Below are 18,535 nucleotides of genomic sequence, written 5' to 3' on the forward strand. Positions count from 1 at the left end.
ACAGGACGACTGGTCCGAGCTGGTCGGATAGATCTGTCGTGGAGAGCTGTTACCTGCTCGTTAGGTTGGATTTGAATCGTACTTACCAGAGCCAGGGTTTCAGCGAGTTGGATGCCGACCCGATCGACGGAGTCGAGCAGGTCGGTGTTGTCGATCTGTTTCCCTCTGTAGCGGGGAAGCGGACGACGGGTTGTTGGCGTGGCTGTAGGCGTGGTCGGAGCCAGATGTCCCATGGTCGGAGCCAGGTCCATCGTGGTCGGAGCCGTGTTCACCGTGGTCAGAGCCGTGTTCACCGTGGTCGGAGCCGTAGCCGATGCAGGTGAAGTAGTCATCGGCGCAGGCTGAATCCATGCCTCCTCCGTGGTCATGGCGATGGAGTCGTCGGAGCTGGTGGTCCAGGTGATCTGGCCGATGGTGAACGTGAGGCCGTCGGGCGTAGCCATGGAGCCGGAGATGATGACCATCTTATTTGCTTGGAGAGCAGTACGCACACCCCCTACCTGGCGCGCCACTGTCGACGAAATATGGTCGGCAGTCTACCTAGGGGTATGCCCAAGGTAGTAGATTATCGGCAGACAGATGCGCAAGCCCCAAACAAGACGGTGATGCAAGATAGACACGAGGTTTTATCCAGGTTCGGCCGCCAAGAAGGCGTAATACCTACGTCCTGCGTCTGATTTGTATTGCTGTATGTCAATGAAAGATGTCTTTTAGAGGGGTCCCCTGCCCGCCTTATATAATCCGGGGGGCAGGGTTACAGATCTGGAAACTAATCCTAGTCAGTTACAATTGCCATATGTGGCCGGATAAGGATTCATATTCTAACCGACCAGGATCCTGCTTGGTCGCCAAATCCATCTTGATTCCTTGTGCGGGACTCCGATCAGGTTAACTGGGCCGCACGTCGCCTTTCGGGTGGACTGAACCCATCGATCTGGGCCAGCCCAAGTTTAGCCGTAAGGGTATAGGGGTTAATACCCCCACAGACACCATCAACAGTGTTTGGTCCAAGCTTTTGCTTTTTGTTTATTAGCACATTCACCTTTGCCAAACAACTCCAAGTTCGTAGGTAAGAGAGATTTAATCTCTTCTTCTCGCATTTCTCGAATGGTGTGATTTCTTTGTTCTTTGTAGGTACTCTATTCAGGACATGACACGCTGTCAATATAGCATCACCCCACAATTTTTTAGATAGTTCTGTAGTCTCCAACAAGGCATTGACTAAATCAGTTAAAGTACGGTTCTTTCCCTCTGCAATCCCATTAGACTATGGTGAGTATGGTGGTGTCCTCTCATGAATAATTCCATGCACCGCGTAAAACTTAGAAAATTCATTTGAGAAATATTCTCCCCCGTGATCGGACCGCAAATGCTTGATTTTCTTCTCAAGTTGATTTTCTACCTCAGCTTTATAAACCTTAAAATAATGCAACGCTTCATCTTTTGTTTTCAGCAAATACACGCAGCAAAATCTAGTGCAATTGTCTATAAATGTCATGAAGTATCGTCTACCGCCTTTAGTCAATTCACCATTTATTTTACATAAATCAGAATGAACGAGTTCTAATGGTGCCAAGTTTCTCGCCTCAGCAGCCTTGTGAGGCTTGCGCGGTTGCTTCGATTGCACAAACACCTGGCACTTAGAATCTTTGACTAAGTTAAATTTCGAGATTAAATTCAGATTTGCAAGCCGCGTGAGACAGCCAAAATTAATATGACAAAGTCATGAATGCCATATATTCGACTCATCCGAAACATTAGCATTGTTCACTACTTTATTACACACATCATCAAGCAAAGATAAGCGGAATAAGCCTCCACAATCATAATCTTTTCCAACAAATGTTCTATGTCTCGACACAACACATTTATTGGACTCAAGCATAATTTTAAAGCCATCGCGACACATCTGAGAAGCGCTAACAAGGTTCTTTTTTATGGAGGGAACATGCTGCACGTTCTTTAACAACACCGTCTTTTCTAAAGTAAACTTCAGAACGACCGTGACAGCACCAAGAACACACGCATACGAACCGTTTCCCATCAGCAAGACTCCACTCCTGCCAGCCTGATAGAAAATAAACAAAGAAACATCAGCACACACATAAATATTAGCACCGCTGTCCATCCACCACTTAGGTGAAAGACAAACTAAAGAACAAAGGGTAAAGAATTACCATATCCAAATGTTCCTCCTCTAGTCTCGCTAATGACCACGTTTACTGATTTATTTTCTTGCTTATATTTGTAGTCTGGGCACGCACTTGCCCAATGCGCATCACTCCCGCAAATAAAATAACCTCCACCTTTCTTGTTGTTTTTCTTCTTAAACTGTGCAGTTTGCTTAGGCTTTGCATTGTTGTTCTCTTGCATGTTCTTTTTTATTACGAGATGCAAATGAGTTTTTTCTCTACACCATATTGGTGGCGAAAGACTCAACTCCTTTTTCACGATTGTCTTTTGCTCTCGCCCTCTCCTCAACATCAAGAGATCCAATAAGCTCAGCCACGCTAAACTCTTGTCTCTTGTGTTTTAGAGAAGTAGCAAAATTTCTCCAAGAAGATGGTAGCTTAGCGATTATACCGCTAGCCACAAACTTATCGGGCAACAAACATGAGAAATGTTCTAGTTCCTTCGCTAGCGCCTGTATCTCATGAGCCTGTTTGACCACAGAACGGTTTTCAACAATTTTATAGTCATACAACTGCTCTATAAGGTACATCTCACTGCCAACATCAGAAACCCTAAACTTTGCCTCAAGAGCATCCCATAACTCTTTGCCTGATGTGCAAGATATATAGTTTTTCTCATATTTGGGATGAAGTGCACTAATCACGGCGCCTCGAAATAGGTTATCGACAGCCAATAACTTTTTCTTCTTATTAGGAGTAAACTGTTCAGGCTTTCCCTATGCAGCGTGAAAGCAGTTCATCGCAGTCAACCACAATACCATCTTGGCACGCCATATCATAAAATTCTTGACATCAAAATTATTTGGCTTCAAAGCAGCAGCAAAACCACTGACAGAAAATTGCCTAAGATTAGGTTTTTGGATTGTTAGGAATTTATGTAATTTCATTATCAGTTTAATCTAGAAAATAACATCAGCAAGTTTGTGATGACATATATGTGCATGTGTATATTTCTTATGAATACTACAGCATGCAGAGATGACATACTGATGAATACAGTAAAAACACAAAGTACAGAAATCACAGAGATTAGACTGTACTCAGCAGAGGGTCCCATGCCAAGGGCATCGGAGGCTCCATTCGCACTAGTCGACATAGTGCGTTGCTCGAAGTCGTGGACCACAGTCGATGCTAGAAGATATTCGCAGTGCAGTCCCACGAACGGATCACCAGGAAGAAGACGTCTTGACGTTCTGCAGGCAATCACCGAGAAGATGATGTACGTGGACGAACAGTCACGGATCGCTCCCAAAAAACTAATCGCCGCTCACACCGTGCAGGGTTCTCAGGCGGACGAGGGTTCCGGAGGCACCTGCTCTCCCGCTATTCCGTGCGCGCAGAGTTACGGGACGGGGAAGCCAGGAAACTACTGATATGTGGTGGGACGGGGAAGCCAGAAAACTACTGATCTGTGGCTCTCTCGGGAGTGGTTTTTTGACTGACGGAGGACTCGGATATATGGGTGCGACGGGAAGGAGAGAGGCAGCGAAGAATCCCAGAAGACGGAGACGGAAGCGGAAAGGACGGTAACTTCCGCCATCAGGTCGCCTCCATCATCAAGGGGTGTAACTCCCGTTGTTATGTGGATTAAGTGGCAAAAGACTGGCCACGCCCGCCCGGCCCGGCAGCGGCACGCGCGCGCGTGTGGCACGCCTTTATCCTTTTCTCAGCTTCTCAATTTAAATGAATAATTTCCAATCATATAAACTGAGTCAGCGTTCAGTCAAAATTCCGTATGATATTAAGCCATACAACACTTAATGTTACGTACCATAAAATTTTATTTGATTTATTAAATATTATATGGGCCAAGCTCATATTATACCCAAGACAAACATGGTATGGCTATAGTTATCCTTCAATTTTCTGTCGGCGCGAGCCACTACTACTAGCTACCAAATGATGGTCACGCGACAAGAACCACAACGGGGCTCCTCACGACATGGGCGCCATCGCTCCACGCATACGAGCCCGCCACGAACTGCCCTCTCACTACGCGTCCGCCGCTACTTCTCCCCTTCGCCTCCAACCTTATCCTGAACGCCTTCTCCTCGCCGGCCCGCGCAAAGCTGAGCCGTTTCGGCGAGACCTTGACGGAGACGCCCGCGGGCTCGACCACGGCGACGGTGTACCGTGCCTCGCCGGGGCCGACGTTGGTGACCGTCCGGTGCACGGTCACCGAGCCGTTGAGGCCGTGCACGGCCACGGAGGGGTGGTTCAGCTGGTAGGGCGGCGGCGGGCGCGCCGGGCACGGCACCGAGCGGTCGAGCTGGGAACCGGCGCTGGCGCACGCGAAGAGCAGGTAGTCCTGGTACGACGCGTCATACACGAGGCCCGGGTCCAGCGCGTGCTTGGGCCGGATGTGGCCCGAGCCGTAGTCCATGGGCCCCGCCACCGAGCCGTCCCCGTTCATTAGTGGGCCGCCTTCCGCGTTGTTGGTCGTGGCTGGAATTATGGAACTCACAGCATCAGCACGAGCTCGCTCGGTTCAGTGTTCTGTTCAGAAACCTCAGAGAGATGCGGCAGGGCGGCTGCCTTTGATGGCGTGAGACGACGTTTACCAGTGGTCATGATGGCCGATCGGATTGCGGCGGAGCTCCAGTCGGGGTGCGCGGCCTTGACGAGGACGGCGGCGGCGGAGACGTGCGGGCACGACATGGACGTCCCCGACATGATGTTGTACTGGACTACGCGGTGGTCGCCGTCGAGTTTCGTCGGTGACGACGCCTCGCTCCACGCCGCCAGGATGTTCAGCCCCGGCGCCGTAATGTCCGGCTGCGTCGAGGGCAAACGGTAAAGTTAGCGCGTACTACTTACTTCTGCTCTGGGGCAAAGTTTGGCGTGTCATATTTGTTTACACCAGTTATTATTACTGTATCTAAGACGCTGCACGTTACGTACCTTGAGAATGCTGGGCTCCAGGACGTTGGGCCCACGCGACGAGAACTGCGCCATCACCGGCGACGGCCGGACGTTCACGACGGTCCTCGAGGGGTCCAGCACAGCAGTCGGGCTGGAGCTGGAGTTGATGTAGCTGAGGATGGTGTTGGCATCGGCCGCGGCGACCGCGGTACCCGGGAGGACGTGCGCGTCGACGGGGACCTCGGAGCCGGAGGCCGCTGGGTTGCCGAGCAGAATGGCGGCGCCGCCCGCGCGCTTCACCTCCAGGCCCTTTTCCACTCGCAGCCCAGCGCCCCTAAAGCACACGACGATCTTGCCTCGCACCTTGTCGCTCGACAGGGAGTTGGGCAGGCATTGGCTGCGTCGTGGAACCATGCTAAAGCACTTAGCACTATTCACCATCGTTACTATAAGAGAGGTTAGTGCGGTTGATTGCTTACTTGGAAACATTAGCAGGAGTCCCAGGAACAACTGCGTCTGCTGCATAAACCAAAGGATAGGGCTTGTCGCCGGGCAGCTGGTATGGTGTTACAGTTTGACCCTGTCTCGAGAGAATTAAAAACAAATTAAGTCACATGTCTCTCCAATTGCAACTGATGCATGCCAATTCGCTTGCAGTGCTCACCATGACCATCACACCATTGCCAAGCTTGATCGGGGAGTGGAAGGCGCGGTCGATGCTGCTGGCGGCCACCGTGAGCATCCACGGCGCGAGGTTGGACACGGTGGCCGGCTTGGGCCCGGAGTTCCCGCCGCTGCACGAGACCACGACGCCGCGCTTGGCGGCGTGCAGCGCCCCCAGCGCGATGCCGTCGTCCGCGAACCGCAGCGGGGCCCCCGAGGATCCGATGGAGACGCTCATGACGTCGACGCCGTCGCCGACCGCGTCGTCCATGGCGGCCAGCATGTCGGCCTCGAAGCAGGTGTTCTCGATGTTGGGGTTGGGCCCCGGGATGGGCCAGCACACCTTGTAGACGGCCAGGCGCGCCAGCGGCGCCCCGCCCGAGGCCGTCCCGTTCGCGAACCCGCCCAGCGCGGACACGCCCGGCACGGTGCGGCCGGCCACGGTGGACGCCGTGTGGGTGCCGTGCCCGTCGTGGTCGCGCGGGGAGCGGAAGGCGTACGTGGTGTTGAGCCCGTTGTAGTGCGCCTCGTAGGCCTTGAGGTAGTATCGCGCACCTATGATTTTCCTGCGTGCTCCAATTGACTCCAGTCAAAACCTTTTTGTCAGGCAGAAAAGTGAGAGTGAGATCGTGGTGGGTATAGCGTTGACTAGAATCTCAGTTATAGTCAGAGGGCACTGGTGACACTGTCACGATCTTTTGGATGGACCAACATGCATCACGGGTACGGCGTGCGGGGGCACCAACTCGGTTTGCATGCAGGAGCGACAAGGTTGGTCACATCAAAAAGGAAAAAAAAAGATAATCGAGGAAGGAACCTCTGACAACCCGGGATCTTTGTTGTGTTGGTACCCATCTCGAGAATGATATCACGGGGGTAGGGTAACTACTCGATCTGCAGCATCTTCTTCAGAGAAAAATATCTATAATCTGATGGACAGGAGTTTGTACGCATGCGAAGGTCACGTCTCGATAGTTGCCACCGTTTGTCTGTCTCCGTGCATGCATGGTGCAAGGCTGCAAACAATGGCTACACGGCACAAAGGAGGCGGCAAGATTCGTTAGAAAACGCCAAGAGCCTGGCTCTCCTCCTCTATGATTGGCCCGCGCGAGCTCCCGGGACTGGTTTGTTTGGACGTCTGCAGTCTGCTGCGCCATGGTCCCGACACAAGAGCGCGTAGTGATAGCACCGCAACATATACAACATATATACTCTCTGTTCACTTATTGGTTCCAGCTAGGCTTATTTAATCAGCCAACAGTATTTTTCTCTCATAAAAAAACAGCACCAGCCAGCCTAAACCAGCACCAGCACCGACCAGCGAACATGTGATAGTCGATGCTGAAAAATGTGTGTGTCAGCCCGATGCTCCATTTCCGCTTGAGCTGCAGTGGTGAGCTTTAGCCGTGGAGCCATATTACAGCAGGCAATTAATACAAGTGATGTCACTTTATTCTCTTATCACGACACATACAGGTGGGATCACAGATAGTAAGCACCGAAGTATGTTCTCGGATGCTTGAATATCACCTCGTTCGTTTCGACTTATACGATCGTGGATTATAAGCTGCAACAATATTTTTCTCTTACACCAAACCAGCCAGCAGTACTTCTGGCTTATAATCCACGATCGTTTCGGCCGAAACGAGGCTGTATATTTCTGCAATGGGTAAGCATCGAGGCTGACGACGAAAAAGAGGGTTTCAGCATCGGCATTTCAGCCCCATTGTGGATCTTTTATACGGACTTTGGGTCGCTGCCGGCCGATAGTTCGTTTATATACGTTATCAACAAAGGAGTGACCGGTAAAAGATGTCACGTAGACGTCGGGAGAAAGAAAATGGGGTGGTCAGCACTCGTGTGCGCGATTGCTGACCTGTTACAGGACGAGGAGCTGAAGGAATCTCCGCCTTGGCACGCCCCTTTCCACCGTGTTGGCACCGGCCCGAGCCCTTGGTCGCTGAAGCTCCTCGACTCCGGCCAAATCCCTGCGGCCAGTGCAAGCAAGCAAATCAAGACATGATTGAAACGACGAAGGCGATGCGTGGATGATGGAGCGCGCTCAATCTCACCGGAGTCGAGGATGCCGACGATGATGTCCTCGCTGGATTTGTCGAGGGACGGCAGCCATTCCCTGCCGTCGGGAGGATTGATGAGCCCTTCCTCGAAGCCCAGAAACTGCCAAGACCTCGTGGTATGCGGCGCCCACCTCCCCTCGCTCCGGAAGGCAGACACCACCTCGCTCCTCTCTGCAGGGCGTCAGTGTGCGCAAAAGTCACGGATCAACCAAAACTAAGCTTACAAATCAAGAACTGTACTAGACAATTTTTTTTTGCGCAACCTGTACTAGACAAGAAAATATATATACGAAAACATGTACTCCTATAATATAATGCAAAATCTCCTCCTCCACACTGTTTTCTGTACACATGTACCAGATAGTTTCGTGGCCTCTTCCCGGGAGAGGATAGCCGCGAAGCCATTGAGGGTGTGCTTGTAGCTGTACAGCAGCGACGCCCGTGCCTCTTCCTCACTGGTTCAACCATTTCATAGAGCATGCGTGAGTGATTGGTTATATGAAGTTCATCTTTGTCAGCGTCTGCGAGCATCACGAGCGCATGCCATATATCTCGCTGCTGCTGGCTGCACTGTAGTTAGTTACCTGCTCTTGACGTAGAGTAGCAGCGTGTGATGATCCTCCAGGATTGCTTCCTCCGCCTTCGCTCCGGCGTGCTCTCCCAGGTACACTATATAGACCTGCTCATAATAGCACGCAATAAAAGCTTTATTTACCAGCATAATCCATCCATGTAGTCTACTCTCCATGGCTCTTCTTCTCCACTTGCTGTGCACAACAGGCACTAGATAAAACCTACAGTCTGGCTTTGCCAGCATAATCCATCGAAAATTTGGAGGAATGAGCAGGAAAGAAGAAACACGGCGGAGTGAACTGAATGAAGATGACCTGATCTTGCTCTGTGGAGGCAGAGACATTGCAAAAGGAAGAGAGGGTGAGGACGAGGAGAAGGCTCGGCAAAGCCGATGCTCCTCTCATCTTCTTCCTCTGAACGCCTCGCGTGCCGATGCGCAAATTGGCTGCTCGGGAGCTGTTTTTATATACAATCAGAGGCGCGGCCAGGCCTTGGAGGCGATGGATAGGGGAGCAGAGAGAGAGGCGGACATGGGCTGCCGCGAGTCCGAATGTCCCTCTGAGATGATGGCATCAGCTTATCTTTTTTTTAATCCATTATTATAACTTCGCTATATTTTTTCCGTAGCTTGTCAGTTGTCCCTCACTCCCGGCCCCCCTCTCTGCACTTGGATCTGTACACGAATCTTTTCCTCGAGATACGGAGAATCTTTGCTTGCAGCTTCAAGTTGCAGCGAACTTGGGAATCTTGCACATATGTACTGTCAACCTTTCGTTCGCTATATGGCTTGTACTGTGTCGTAGTAGTTCAGGCCATGTAAATGTTCAGAACTCGCTCTTCTTTCATTTTCAGGCAAAGGTTTCCGAGGCAAATCTCCCCATGCATTAGCATTAACTCATGGTCATGGACCATAAGTTCCATCGACAGCGGAATATGCCCTGTTTGAAAGGTAACTTAGAGTCACAAAGCAAATAAAAAACGTAGGAAAAGGACGCCTCCACTCCATCCTCAACTCGAGTTCTAGCAAGTTGCCTGTCACGCTGTGTAATCTCAACATTCACATCGACGCGTAGGCGTAGCTATCACCCTTTGTCCTGCATCGAGCACGCACGATGATTATATATAGATTCCGCCATGGTTTGACGATGGAAACGAGAAACCGACCCGACGGCCCACAGCACGTTCGCAGCCAAAATAGTATTTTTCTCTCACACCAAACTAACCAGCAGTAATAATCCACGCGATCGTATCAGCACCAGCCGGCCGTCGTCTTCACGCGTGCTCTAGCTGCATGGATGCCAACGGTTTATGACTTGAATATAAACAAGGGTGCCCATTGCTTTCGTGTACAGTGGTGATGATGAGATGCTTCCGAATACAAAGCGCCAATACCGTTTGGGCCTCTCGTCATCAGTAGCAGTATATATCATGTTTTTACTCGGGCCGATTCCTCGTGCTAATCTAGATGGAGTACTTGTGATACCCACAAGCATCACTGCATGCCATATGCCCGCTCCCCCGCACTCGCTCTCCCCCCGCTTTTCTGCCTGCTTTCTGGGCCGTCCCCGGGACGGGGACACCGCGCCCACGTAGGCGAGCTCGCTCCCTTCCTCTCTCAGTCCCTCGCCCCTCCACGACCTCCATGCACCCCACGCTCCCTGCGACCCGGCTCCCGCATCCCCACCGGAGACAAGGACGACGGCGATGGCTCCGACAAGGTAGGTCGCGGAGGGATCTGGATCTGAGCCATGCTTCTCCTCCTCCTCCTCCTCCTCCTTCTCCTCCTCTGGATCTGAGCCCTCCTCCTCCTCTGGATCTGAGGGATGCGGCGATGGATAGGGTTCCGGTGAGCTCGGGAGTCAGATCTCGCCGTGTTGCAATGATTTTTTTAGATGTTGCAACAGATGTTTTTGCGATGTTGCGGTACTACTGCTTGAGATGTTGCAGTACATTTTTTCGAATGTTGCAGCATAATTTTTTGATGTTGCAGTACACATTTTTTCGATGTTGCAGTACACATTTTTTTCGTTGTTGCAGTAGATATTTTTCGATGTTTACAGTGCATGTTTTTCATTGTTGCACTACATATTTTTTCGATGTTGTAGTATTTACAAACCGATGTTGCACTACATAGTTTTTTCATATGTTTTTACAAAGTTGCAGTAGAAGTGTTTCATGATCTTTTGGGACAGTGGCGCGGTGGGGAACGGGGTGCGTTGGGGAAGGGGGACAGGAGCGTGTTGGGGAGCGGAGCCGTCGTCGGGGGCACAACGGGGTGGGGGTACTCCTGCGGGGACGAGGCAAACGGATGGGGATGAGGCGCGGTGGCGCGAGGTGCGGGCGTGTCAGACGTGCGTGGAGGGGGGGGGGGCATCCCAATGGAAGTAGGCTCGCATGCATGCGTGTGGGGAGCGGATTGGTTGCGGGCGGGCGCACGTGCAGGGGCAACAGCGTGAGCGTCTGGACGCTAACGTCTGGATGGGACGTCCGGGTGCTAGCAGTTCCATTGACAAAGACGATCACAAATTTACGATGCAAAGTGTACAGTTGTAAAGCAGTGGTGTACACTTCCTACATGTAGAAGTAGTATTTTTATGCAGCTTTGAGGCATACATCAAGACCAATTTCAGATACAGTCAATTCCTCTTGTAAGGTGTGGAACTGTGAATGTGTGCTGCCAGTGCTACCCAGTTATGTTTATATATTATCCATCCCATTTGAAGTAATAAATTGCTCCCTCCATCTTACAAAGGTGTCATTCTCGTCTTCCATAAGTCAAACAATTTTAACTTTAATTAAGTATATATAAGAAAATATTAATATTTATGATACATAATTAATATAGTTAGATGAATCACTAAATATATTATTAAAATATCTATATCTATACTATAAAAGAGCGAAGGAATTGAAAAATACATGTCACCCAAAATTTCATACCCACCTCCTGTTAGAACCGTTGGATGATTTCTTGTCATTAGATCTAATGGCAGATATTAATTTGATGGTGGGCCACCAGTAATCTTACGTCTTACGCGCGTTCCTGACGTCTCCTCCCTCGTGTTTTTTTTTCACCAAATAGTTCTCCTATACCCGCTCGCCGTACCCACATCGCCCCTCCGGCCCTCCCGAGTCCTGACCCAAGCCTCTCTCTTTCCATCGTTAAGCCCTGAAGACATAAAGCCCTCAAGCCCTCAATCAGCCAACACATAAATCTTTCCTTCTCACTTTTCCAATGCAGCGATCCCATCTCCTCCAAGGTTGCGATCCCAGACCAATTCCTAGCGGCTCGACACCTTCCTAGCCACTTCAACCCGCATCGCCAGGCGGCGCTGCTGGCCGCCCTCCTGCTGCTCGGCGCCCGCTTGTGCCTGACCGCAGCCGCACTGGCCGAGCGGCGACCTGGCGCCGCCGCCGGGCAAGCCAGCATCTTGGAGTGGGCAGGCAGGCAGGCGGCTCTGTACCTCTGTTACACGTTAGATCGAGCTACAAGCTTCTCCGTCTTTTGATTGTGACCCAGAATTGCTTTTCGCGGTTATAGATGTGCCGTGTCTGTGATATGGCATTGGTGACCTCAGCTGCAGGAGATTTCAACTTCCTTTTTTGATCGTTCTATTGGGAACAAACAGGTTTGTCTTCTGTGCTTATTTACTTGTCTGGTTATTTTTCCAGTGTGCGCTCTGGTGTTGATTTGTGGTTTTTGTGGATGCCTCTGAAAGTTCTGTGTAAATGAGACTAACTTTACCTCAGAATGAAATAGGCAGTTCTTCTCCTGTGTAGGTTCTTGTGGTGTGATCTGAGGGCTTCACTGCTTGTTTGTTCACTTTATTCAGGCTATTAGGTGTATCATTTTGTAGAATGGATGCGTACAGTTCTGCTTTAGAGTCTTTAGCATTATAAGCTTGGCTAATATCAGTGCTCTATGCTTAAGAAGGTAAATGAACTATTTATTCTTATGCAAGAAAAATTGGTAAGAAATATAGTGAAATTGTCTTTCCCATTTTCCCCCGATCCCGCTACAAAAAAAAAGACATTTATTTCTTAAAATATCCCATATATGTAGGGGAAATCGAGGAAGGGGACAGATCTATCCTGATGGTAGCAAGAGTAACAATACGGTCTATAATGCTACGTCAACGGGTATAGTAAAAAAAACTACGTTAAAAAAGGGGGATATGGATTTTCCCACGACCATGTAGAAGGATCAATCTTCGTTTAGATTCCAAAAAAAATACTGCAAGCCCCTCAACCATGGTGATTTTATTTCTAATTTCAAATATTCATATATATATATATATCCTGATTTCTCTTTTTTAATTGTTTTCTATTCCTATTGAATTCGGTGTGTTACTTTTACCTGATTTCTACTTATTGATTTACCATGGTCTGAAGGTGGGTGAAACTAAGGAATTCGTTTGAAACCTCCTTTTAACTCATGTCAGATGGAGGCAATGTTTTACATCAGTTTAGGCTACCCGAACTGTTTAACATTGTTTAGTAACAAAAACAAATTAATGGTTATCTAAAATAAAGGCTACAGCATAGAAAACCTACTTGAGATTGCTTCAGGATTTGTAGAATTTGCTTGAAAAACAAGTAATAAATGGTTAAGATTATTTTTATGTCACATAAATGTGTCACCGCTAATACAAAAATTATGTCACCGCAATGCATGAGAAAACACGATATAGACACGTGCGTGTCGCACGTGCATTTCCTCTAGTTTTTAGATACAAATGTTGTAAGTATTGTCTACAAATCCTACATGTAGCAGTAGTAATTTTATGCAGCTTTGAGGCATACATCAAGCCCAATTTCAGATAGTCAATTCCTCTTGTCAGGTGTGGAACTGTGAATGTGTGCTGCCAGTGCTACCCAGTGATGTTTATATATTATCCATTCCATTTGAAGTAATAAATTACTCCCTACATCTTACAAAGAATGTCATTATCATTTTTTGAGAAGTCAAACAATTTTAATTTTAATTAAATATATATAAGAAAATATTAATATTTATGATACATAATTAATATAGATGAATCACTGAATGTATTTTTAAAATAAATCTATTTTGAGTACAAATGTTTTAAATATTGCCTATAAATCTGGGTTTTTTAGAAGAGCCTATAAATCTAGTTAAATTAAAGCAAACTAGAACATCTGGTGCCCTTCGGGCGCCCTACCATCATATGAAGTACAAAAGCTAATATATGCCGTGATTTGAAGAATAGTATATATGCCAGTTAGACATGACACATCATAACAGCCTCAAAAGGCTATTTCTTAATAAATAGTTCTACTATGCCTATACATACTTTGCGACTACAATCAACTAAGTTACATACTTTGCGACTACAATCAACTAAGTTACATACTTTGCGACTACACAGGGATTGTCAAATAAACATGTATGTTTTTGCAATCTTATCTCTCAACTCTCATTCGGTGGAATCTTGTTACTTCCTTTTGCACTCATCTCCATCCTTTCACCCATGCAAGAAACGATCATTTTCGACAGCCTAAAATTTGGTACAAGTCATTGAAACAGTAAGCAGCCGGATTCATATATACACTTCATTCCCATCTCAACATTTCACCGTGCAGTAGGAAGAATCTTCTACAAATAGAATTTGCAATCTAGAGATCATTCGATGCGATGTTAAAAGCCTTGAAATAAATCATAAATACTAAGCAGGAATCTTAGTTCTAGTAGTACACGAATTTAACACATGTGAATGAGTATTTCAGCTCCTTTAAGGTATTTCAGTGCGCATGTGCGAATGAACAAAATAGATTACTCAGACATTTCAAGCAATGTAGAACCGATAGATTTGTTTTGGCCAAATTATCACCCTGAAAAATTCACTGTACTAAAAGGGCAGCTACCATCGCCAACACGCGACGAAGCGCCTGTTGGAGGTGGCAGCCTCTGTAGGAAAGTACATCAAAGACCTGCCTCTTTTCTGACCAGTGAATGTCTAATTAGTGACGTTTGTATGGTCAGACGTGCTTGGCTGACTGGACTCAGGAGGGCTCTCATTCACGGCACTGAAAACTGGGCGTCTGAGGAAACCTGAACACCTTCCCAACCCATTTTAAGCAGTGGCAGAGGTCAGCTAAGGGTATTACATAAATCGCACGCTAGTAATGGCATGTGGAAGGATAGCACAGACCTTGTGCTATAGCGACACGTCTTCTCTTCTCTGGCATTTTTCACGACAACATGCCACTCTCTCAAACGAAGGACCAGCCATGAAAGCACGCACTGCACTACGCCAGAAAGTAACAAATAATACTGGGGACACACTAAAAAGGGCATCACCGCAATACAAACCATAACTACAAAAGTAGTTGGTAGGCAAAAGACAAGCACACATGAACAAACAACACACGGTGCAAACAGATATATCCTCAGAAGAAACTGGAAGTAAAACACATAAGTATCAAAGCCCTACAACATTATGAATATCATGACCACAAACAATAGACTTACAGCTGAAACGTGTCACAAACGCACACCGGAAAAGCAGCAGCAATCCAGACTTCCACAGAACAGCACCAGAGCCTGCAGCCTTCCCTACAAGATACATAAGCACAATGAGTAAAGTGTTTTGCTAAGGCTAGGCTAGGCACAAGTACCTTTTTCTACGCGAGCAAAAAAGACGAATAATGGAGAGATCATCAAAAGAACAGTTATCGTAGCCTCATATGCCAAATGCATTAGATCAGTAAGAATGGAGAGGGCATGAAAAGAATGGTAATCGTCACTGCATATTAGCATCTCAAGAACAGCTAGCAGAACATGCAAAATCAAGCCTACATATGCAAAACGAAATCAGAGCCGTTTACAAGTGCCTTCAGGCTCTGCACTTCTGTAGAAGTACTCAACATGTAGAAATTGGAATCGAAGAAATAGACCCATGCAGGAAGATGCCTATGAAGAGTCTTGTGCCCAAGTCTGGCACGTACCAGCAATGCACAAGTTTGTGACTACAGTCCAAAATTTGGGTACTATAGTCCAAACAATCAGCAGCACCTGAGATAATTTTTTTCCCGAGGCACATGTTTTATGTTTATTCTGTTGAAGAAAACACCTAAACAAACCATTCTTACCTAAGATCTTAAAGCGCCTGATTCAGTTAAATATACAGTTATTAAACCACCACTAAACTTAAGGGCACAACTACAGAACTATTACGCAAATCAGGATTCTAGTAGTGTGCAGCAGCCATGGAAAAAAGTCTGAAAAAGGATTTTACACCTTTACTTCCTTTTTGACCGACCTCCAATAATCCTAATAGAACCACTAACAAAGTGCTAAGGAAACTTTTCCTATGGTTCTCTGTAAAAAAATGTATTTCGGTAGGAAACACATAAAGCATACAACACCAGTGTGCTAGAAATTTTGTTTTCAAAGCATATAACTCATGTAGCCTTATAAAACCCCAGTCACCAGTCACCACCTGATTTCAAGTACTGAAAAGTAAGATAATATGCTGATCCTAAGGCTATGAGATGAGGAAAAACAACAGCAAGTTCATCAAACTTGTGAAGGGAAAGGGCAAACCCCAAAAGTACATCTTCCTAATGCCACACAACCACGGGAAAACCATCGAATCAAAACAGAGTTTAACCAAGACCTAGGGGGAGGGATCAGACAGAACTACACCTGAAGATAGGAGTGTCGGTGCCTCTTTCCCTACGATGTGCTCCCTAAAGATAATAAACCAGAATCTGAACATCAATCTCTGCACAAGAAAGTCGACCAAGCAACGCCCCACTCATAGAAGTAGTTATGTATGCAAGAAAGAGATCACAGACCTTCTCTCACAAAGAACCTAATGAAGAACTTGGGATTACCACGGCCTCAGGTCACGGACGCCATCTCCACGAGAGTCCAACTACAGGCACACAAAGGAGATCACACACAAAGAAACCAGCCCTCCTACCAAGAGAACACAAGCCACGGGCAATAACACGTAACAATCAAGATAGAGCAGAGTGTCTTACTTCCTTTTCGACCGACCTCTAATAATCCTAATAAAACCACTAACAAAGTGCTAAGGAAACTTTTCCTATGATTCTCTGTAAAAAAAGTGTATTTCGGTAGAAAACACATAAAGCATACAACGCCAGTGTGCTAGAAATTTTGTTTTCAAAGCATATAACTCATGTAGCCTTATAAAACCCCAGTCACCACTCACCACCTGATTTCAAGTACTAAAAAGTAAGATAATATGCTGATCCTAAGGCTACGAGATGAGGAAAAACAACAGCAAGTCCATCAAACTTGTGAAGGAAAAGGGCAAGCCCCAAAAATACATCTTCCTAATTCCACACAACCACAGGAAAACCATCGAATCAAAACAGAGTTTAACCAAGACCTAGGGGGGGGATCAGACAGAACTACACCTGAAGATATGAGTGTCGGTGCCTCTTTCCCTACGATGTGCTCCCTAAAGATAAAGAACCAGAATCTGAACATCAATCTCTGCACAGGAAAGTCGACCAAGCAACGACCCACTCATAGTAGTTATGTATGCAAGAAAGAGATCACAGACCTTCTCTCACAAAGCACCTAATGAAGAACCTGGGATTACCACGGCCTCAGGTCACGGACGCCATCTCCACGAGAGTCCAACTACAGGCACACAAAGGAGGAGATCACACACAAAGAAACCAGCCCTCCTACCAAGATCAACACAAGCCACGGTCAATAACACGTAATAATCAAGATGGAGTGTCTTACGGTTGGGACTACCGAAGTCTGTTGTGTGTAGAACTAAGGAACAGAGAGAAGAAGGAGAGGTCAGGGTTTGCAACGAGGAGGGAGAGAGGGTGAAGGCGCCTCAGCTCAGCTGGGGGCAGAAAACGGGGAAGGAACGACTCACCTGGAACATCAGAACCAGTGCCAAGAGAAGCTGGTAGAGAGGGGTGAGGCACGCCGTCGTACCGGGGCCGCCCGCGATTTTCCCGGAGGGGATAGGAAGGGCCGCCGTTCACTGTACATCGGGTACACCAGCGTCATCCACAGAAGCACGTCTGGGCGCACGCGGGTATGGCGTGCGACGAGCGCCGCTCTCGGACTCGACGCCTCTGCCTGGAGTGGAAACGTGGCCTCAGGGCAGGCGGATGCACTCGATGACCTCCCTCTACCGCCCCCTTCGCATCTGGATCTCGCGCGCCTCCTCCCACGGCAATCCAGCGCCCCACCCCCTGCCAACAGGACCCAAGCGTAGGAGGGGGGGCACCGGTCATCGACGTCGAGGCCTCCCCACCTACTTCTCCGGATTTTCCGCGGAAAAGGCAAATCCGGGCGCGCCAGTAGGGGCGAGCGAGGACGTCGAGGACGCACACTAGGTCCCTCCCACACTCCCTGCCGACGGGACCCAAGCACGGGGGGGCACCCATCATCGACGTCGAGGCGGCCCACCTGCTCTCCCCCGAGCGGCCGTCGCAAAGGGCAAGGTGGGCAGCGCGGGGAGGGTGGAGCGAAGACGCAGGACAGCAGGAAAGGGAACGCGCTGCTAGCTGAGCCGCTGGAAAAAGAAAAAAAAGAAGACCGCGCCGTCAGCCTGAACCCCAAATCTTACTCCCACTACTGCCAACGGGGCCGGTTGCAGGAGGGACCACTCGTCATGGACATCGAGGTCGCTCACCTGGTCGAGCAAGGACGGATGCAGGTGGCCGTGCGAGGACCGCGGGTTGATCGCAAAGTTTTGAGAGGGTTTTTTCGTAAGATCAACCGAACCAGGTGTCGAACTCCGGAAGTGCCACCGAGGCTTCGATTCATGTGGTGCGAGCAGGGAACAATGGGTTTTAACATCTTCCGATTTGACCAACGCTCTTTTCTGCGATCTGCACTTTGCCAGGGGAAAGACGGATGGTGGAGTTTGGGCCCCGATTCACGCCGTTCCAAGTCATGTCAAATGAGCCCAAAAGTATCTGGGCCGATAAAACCCATCGAATGAGCAGACGAGGCCTTTCTAAGCTGAACTTTAGAATCAAGGCCTTATTTAGATTATAAGTTTTTTCATTATCTCTTTATCGTATTAAATCTTTAGATACATGTATAAAGTATTAAATATAAATAAAAAAATAACTAATTATACAGTTTAATAATAAATTATAAGACAAATCTTTTGAGCCTAGTTAGACCATGATTCA

At 48.1% G+C, this 18,535-nt stretch overlaps 1 protein-coding gene and 1 long non-coding RNA gene across 9 annotated transcripts; both read right to left on the reverse strand.

Annotated features, from left to right (window-relative positions):
* Window positions 1-1,823: 1,823 nt before the first annotated feature.
* Window positions 1,824-8,897, reverse strand: LOC136458915 (subtilisin-like protease SBT5.6). 3 transcript variants are annotated; one of them, XM_066458823.1, is made up of 10 exons: window positions 8,683-8,897; window positions 8,380-8,474; window positions 8,153-8,250; window positions 7,790-7,966; window positions 7,594-7,705; window positions 5,719-6,283; window positions 5,534-5,634; window positions 5,094-5,451; window positions 4,754-4,967; window positions 1,824-2,068 (listed from the first exon to the last, which is right to left on the reverse strand). In XM_066458823.1, the coding sequence occupies exons 1-10, from the start codon at window positions 8,770-8,772 to the stop codon at window positions 1,920-1,922; spliced, it is 1,959 nt and encodes a 652-aa protein (XP_066314920.1). In that variant the 5' UTR covers window positions 8,773-8,897; the 3' UTR covers window positions 1,824-1,919. The 3 variants fall into 3 exon arrangements, with proteins under 3 accessions (XP_066314920.1, XP_066314918.1, XP_066314919.1); XM_066458821.1 differs by lacking the exon at window positions 1,824-2,068 and adding an exon at window positions 3,977-4,637; XM_066458822.1 differs by lacking the exon at window positions 1,824-2,068 and adding an exon at window positions 3,977-4,637 and having other exon boundaries at window positions 8,380-8,596; window positions 8,683-8,773.
* Window positions 8,898-13,579: 4,682 nt separating this feature from the next.
* On the reverse strand, window positions 13,580-17,883 carry LOC136456482 (uncharacterized). 6 transcript variants are annotated; one of them, XR_010759439.1, is made up of 8 exons: window positions 17,260-17,881; window positions 17,118-17,150; window positions 16,930-17,009; window positions 16,781-16,824; window positions 16,190-16,269; window positions 16,038-16,081; window positions 14,862-14,945; window positions 13,580-13,887 (listed from the first exon to the last, which is right to left on the reverse strand). It is a non-coding gene; the product is annotated as an uncharacterized lncRNA (long non-coding RNA). The 6 variants fall into 6 exon arrangements; XR_010759438.1 differs by having other exon boundaries at window positions 16,930-17,150; window positions 17,260-17,883; XR_010759440.1 differs by lacking the exon at window positions 17,118-17,150 and having other exon boundaries at window positions 16,930-17,056.
* Window positions 17,884-18,535: the final 652 nt, after the last annotated feature.

The sequence above is a fragment of the Miscanthus floridulus genome, chromosome 6, assembly GCF_019320115.1.
Source record: "Miscanthus floridulus cultivar M001 chromosome 6, ASM1932011v1, whole genome shotgun sequence".
NCBI lineage: Eukaryota > Viridiplantae > Streptophyta > Magnoliopsida > Poales > Poaceae > Miscanthus > Miscanthus floridulus.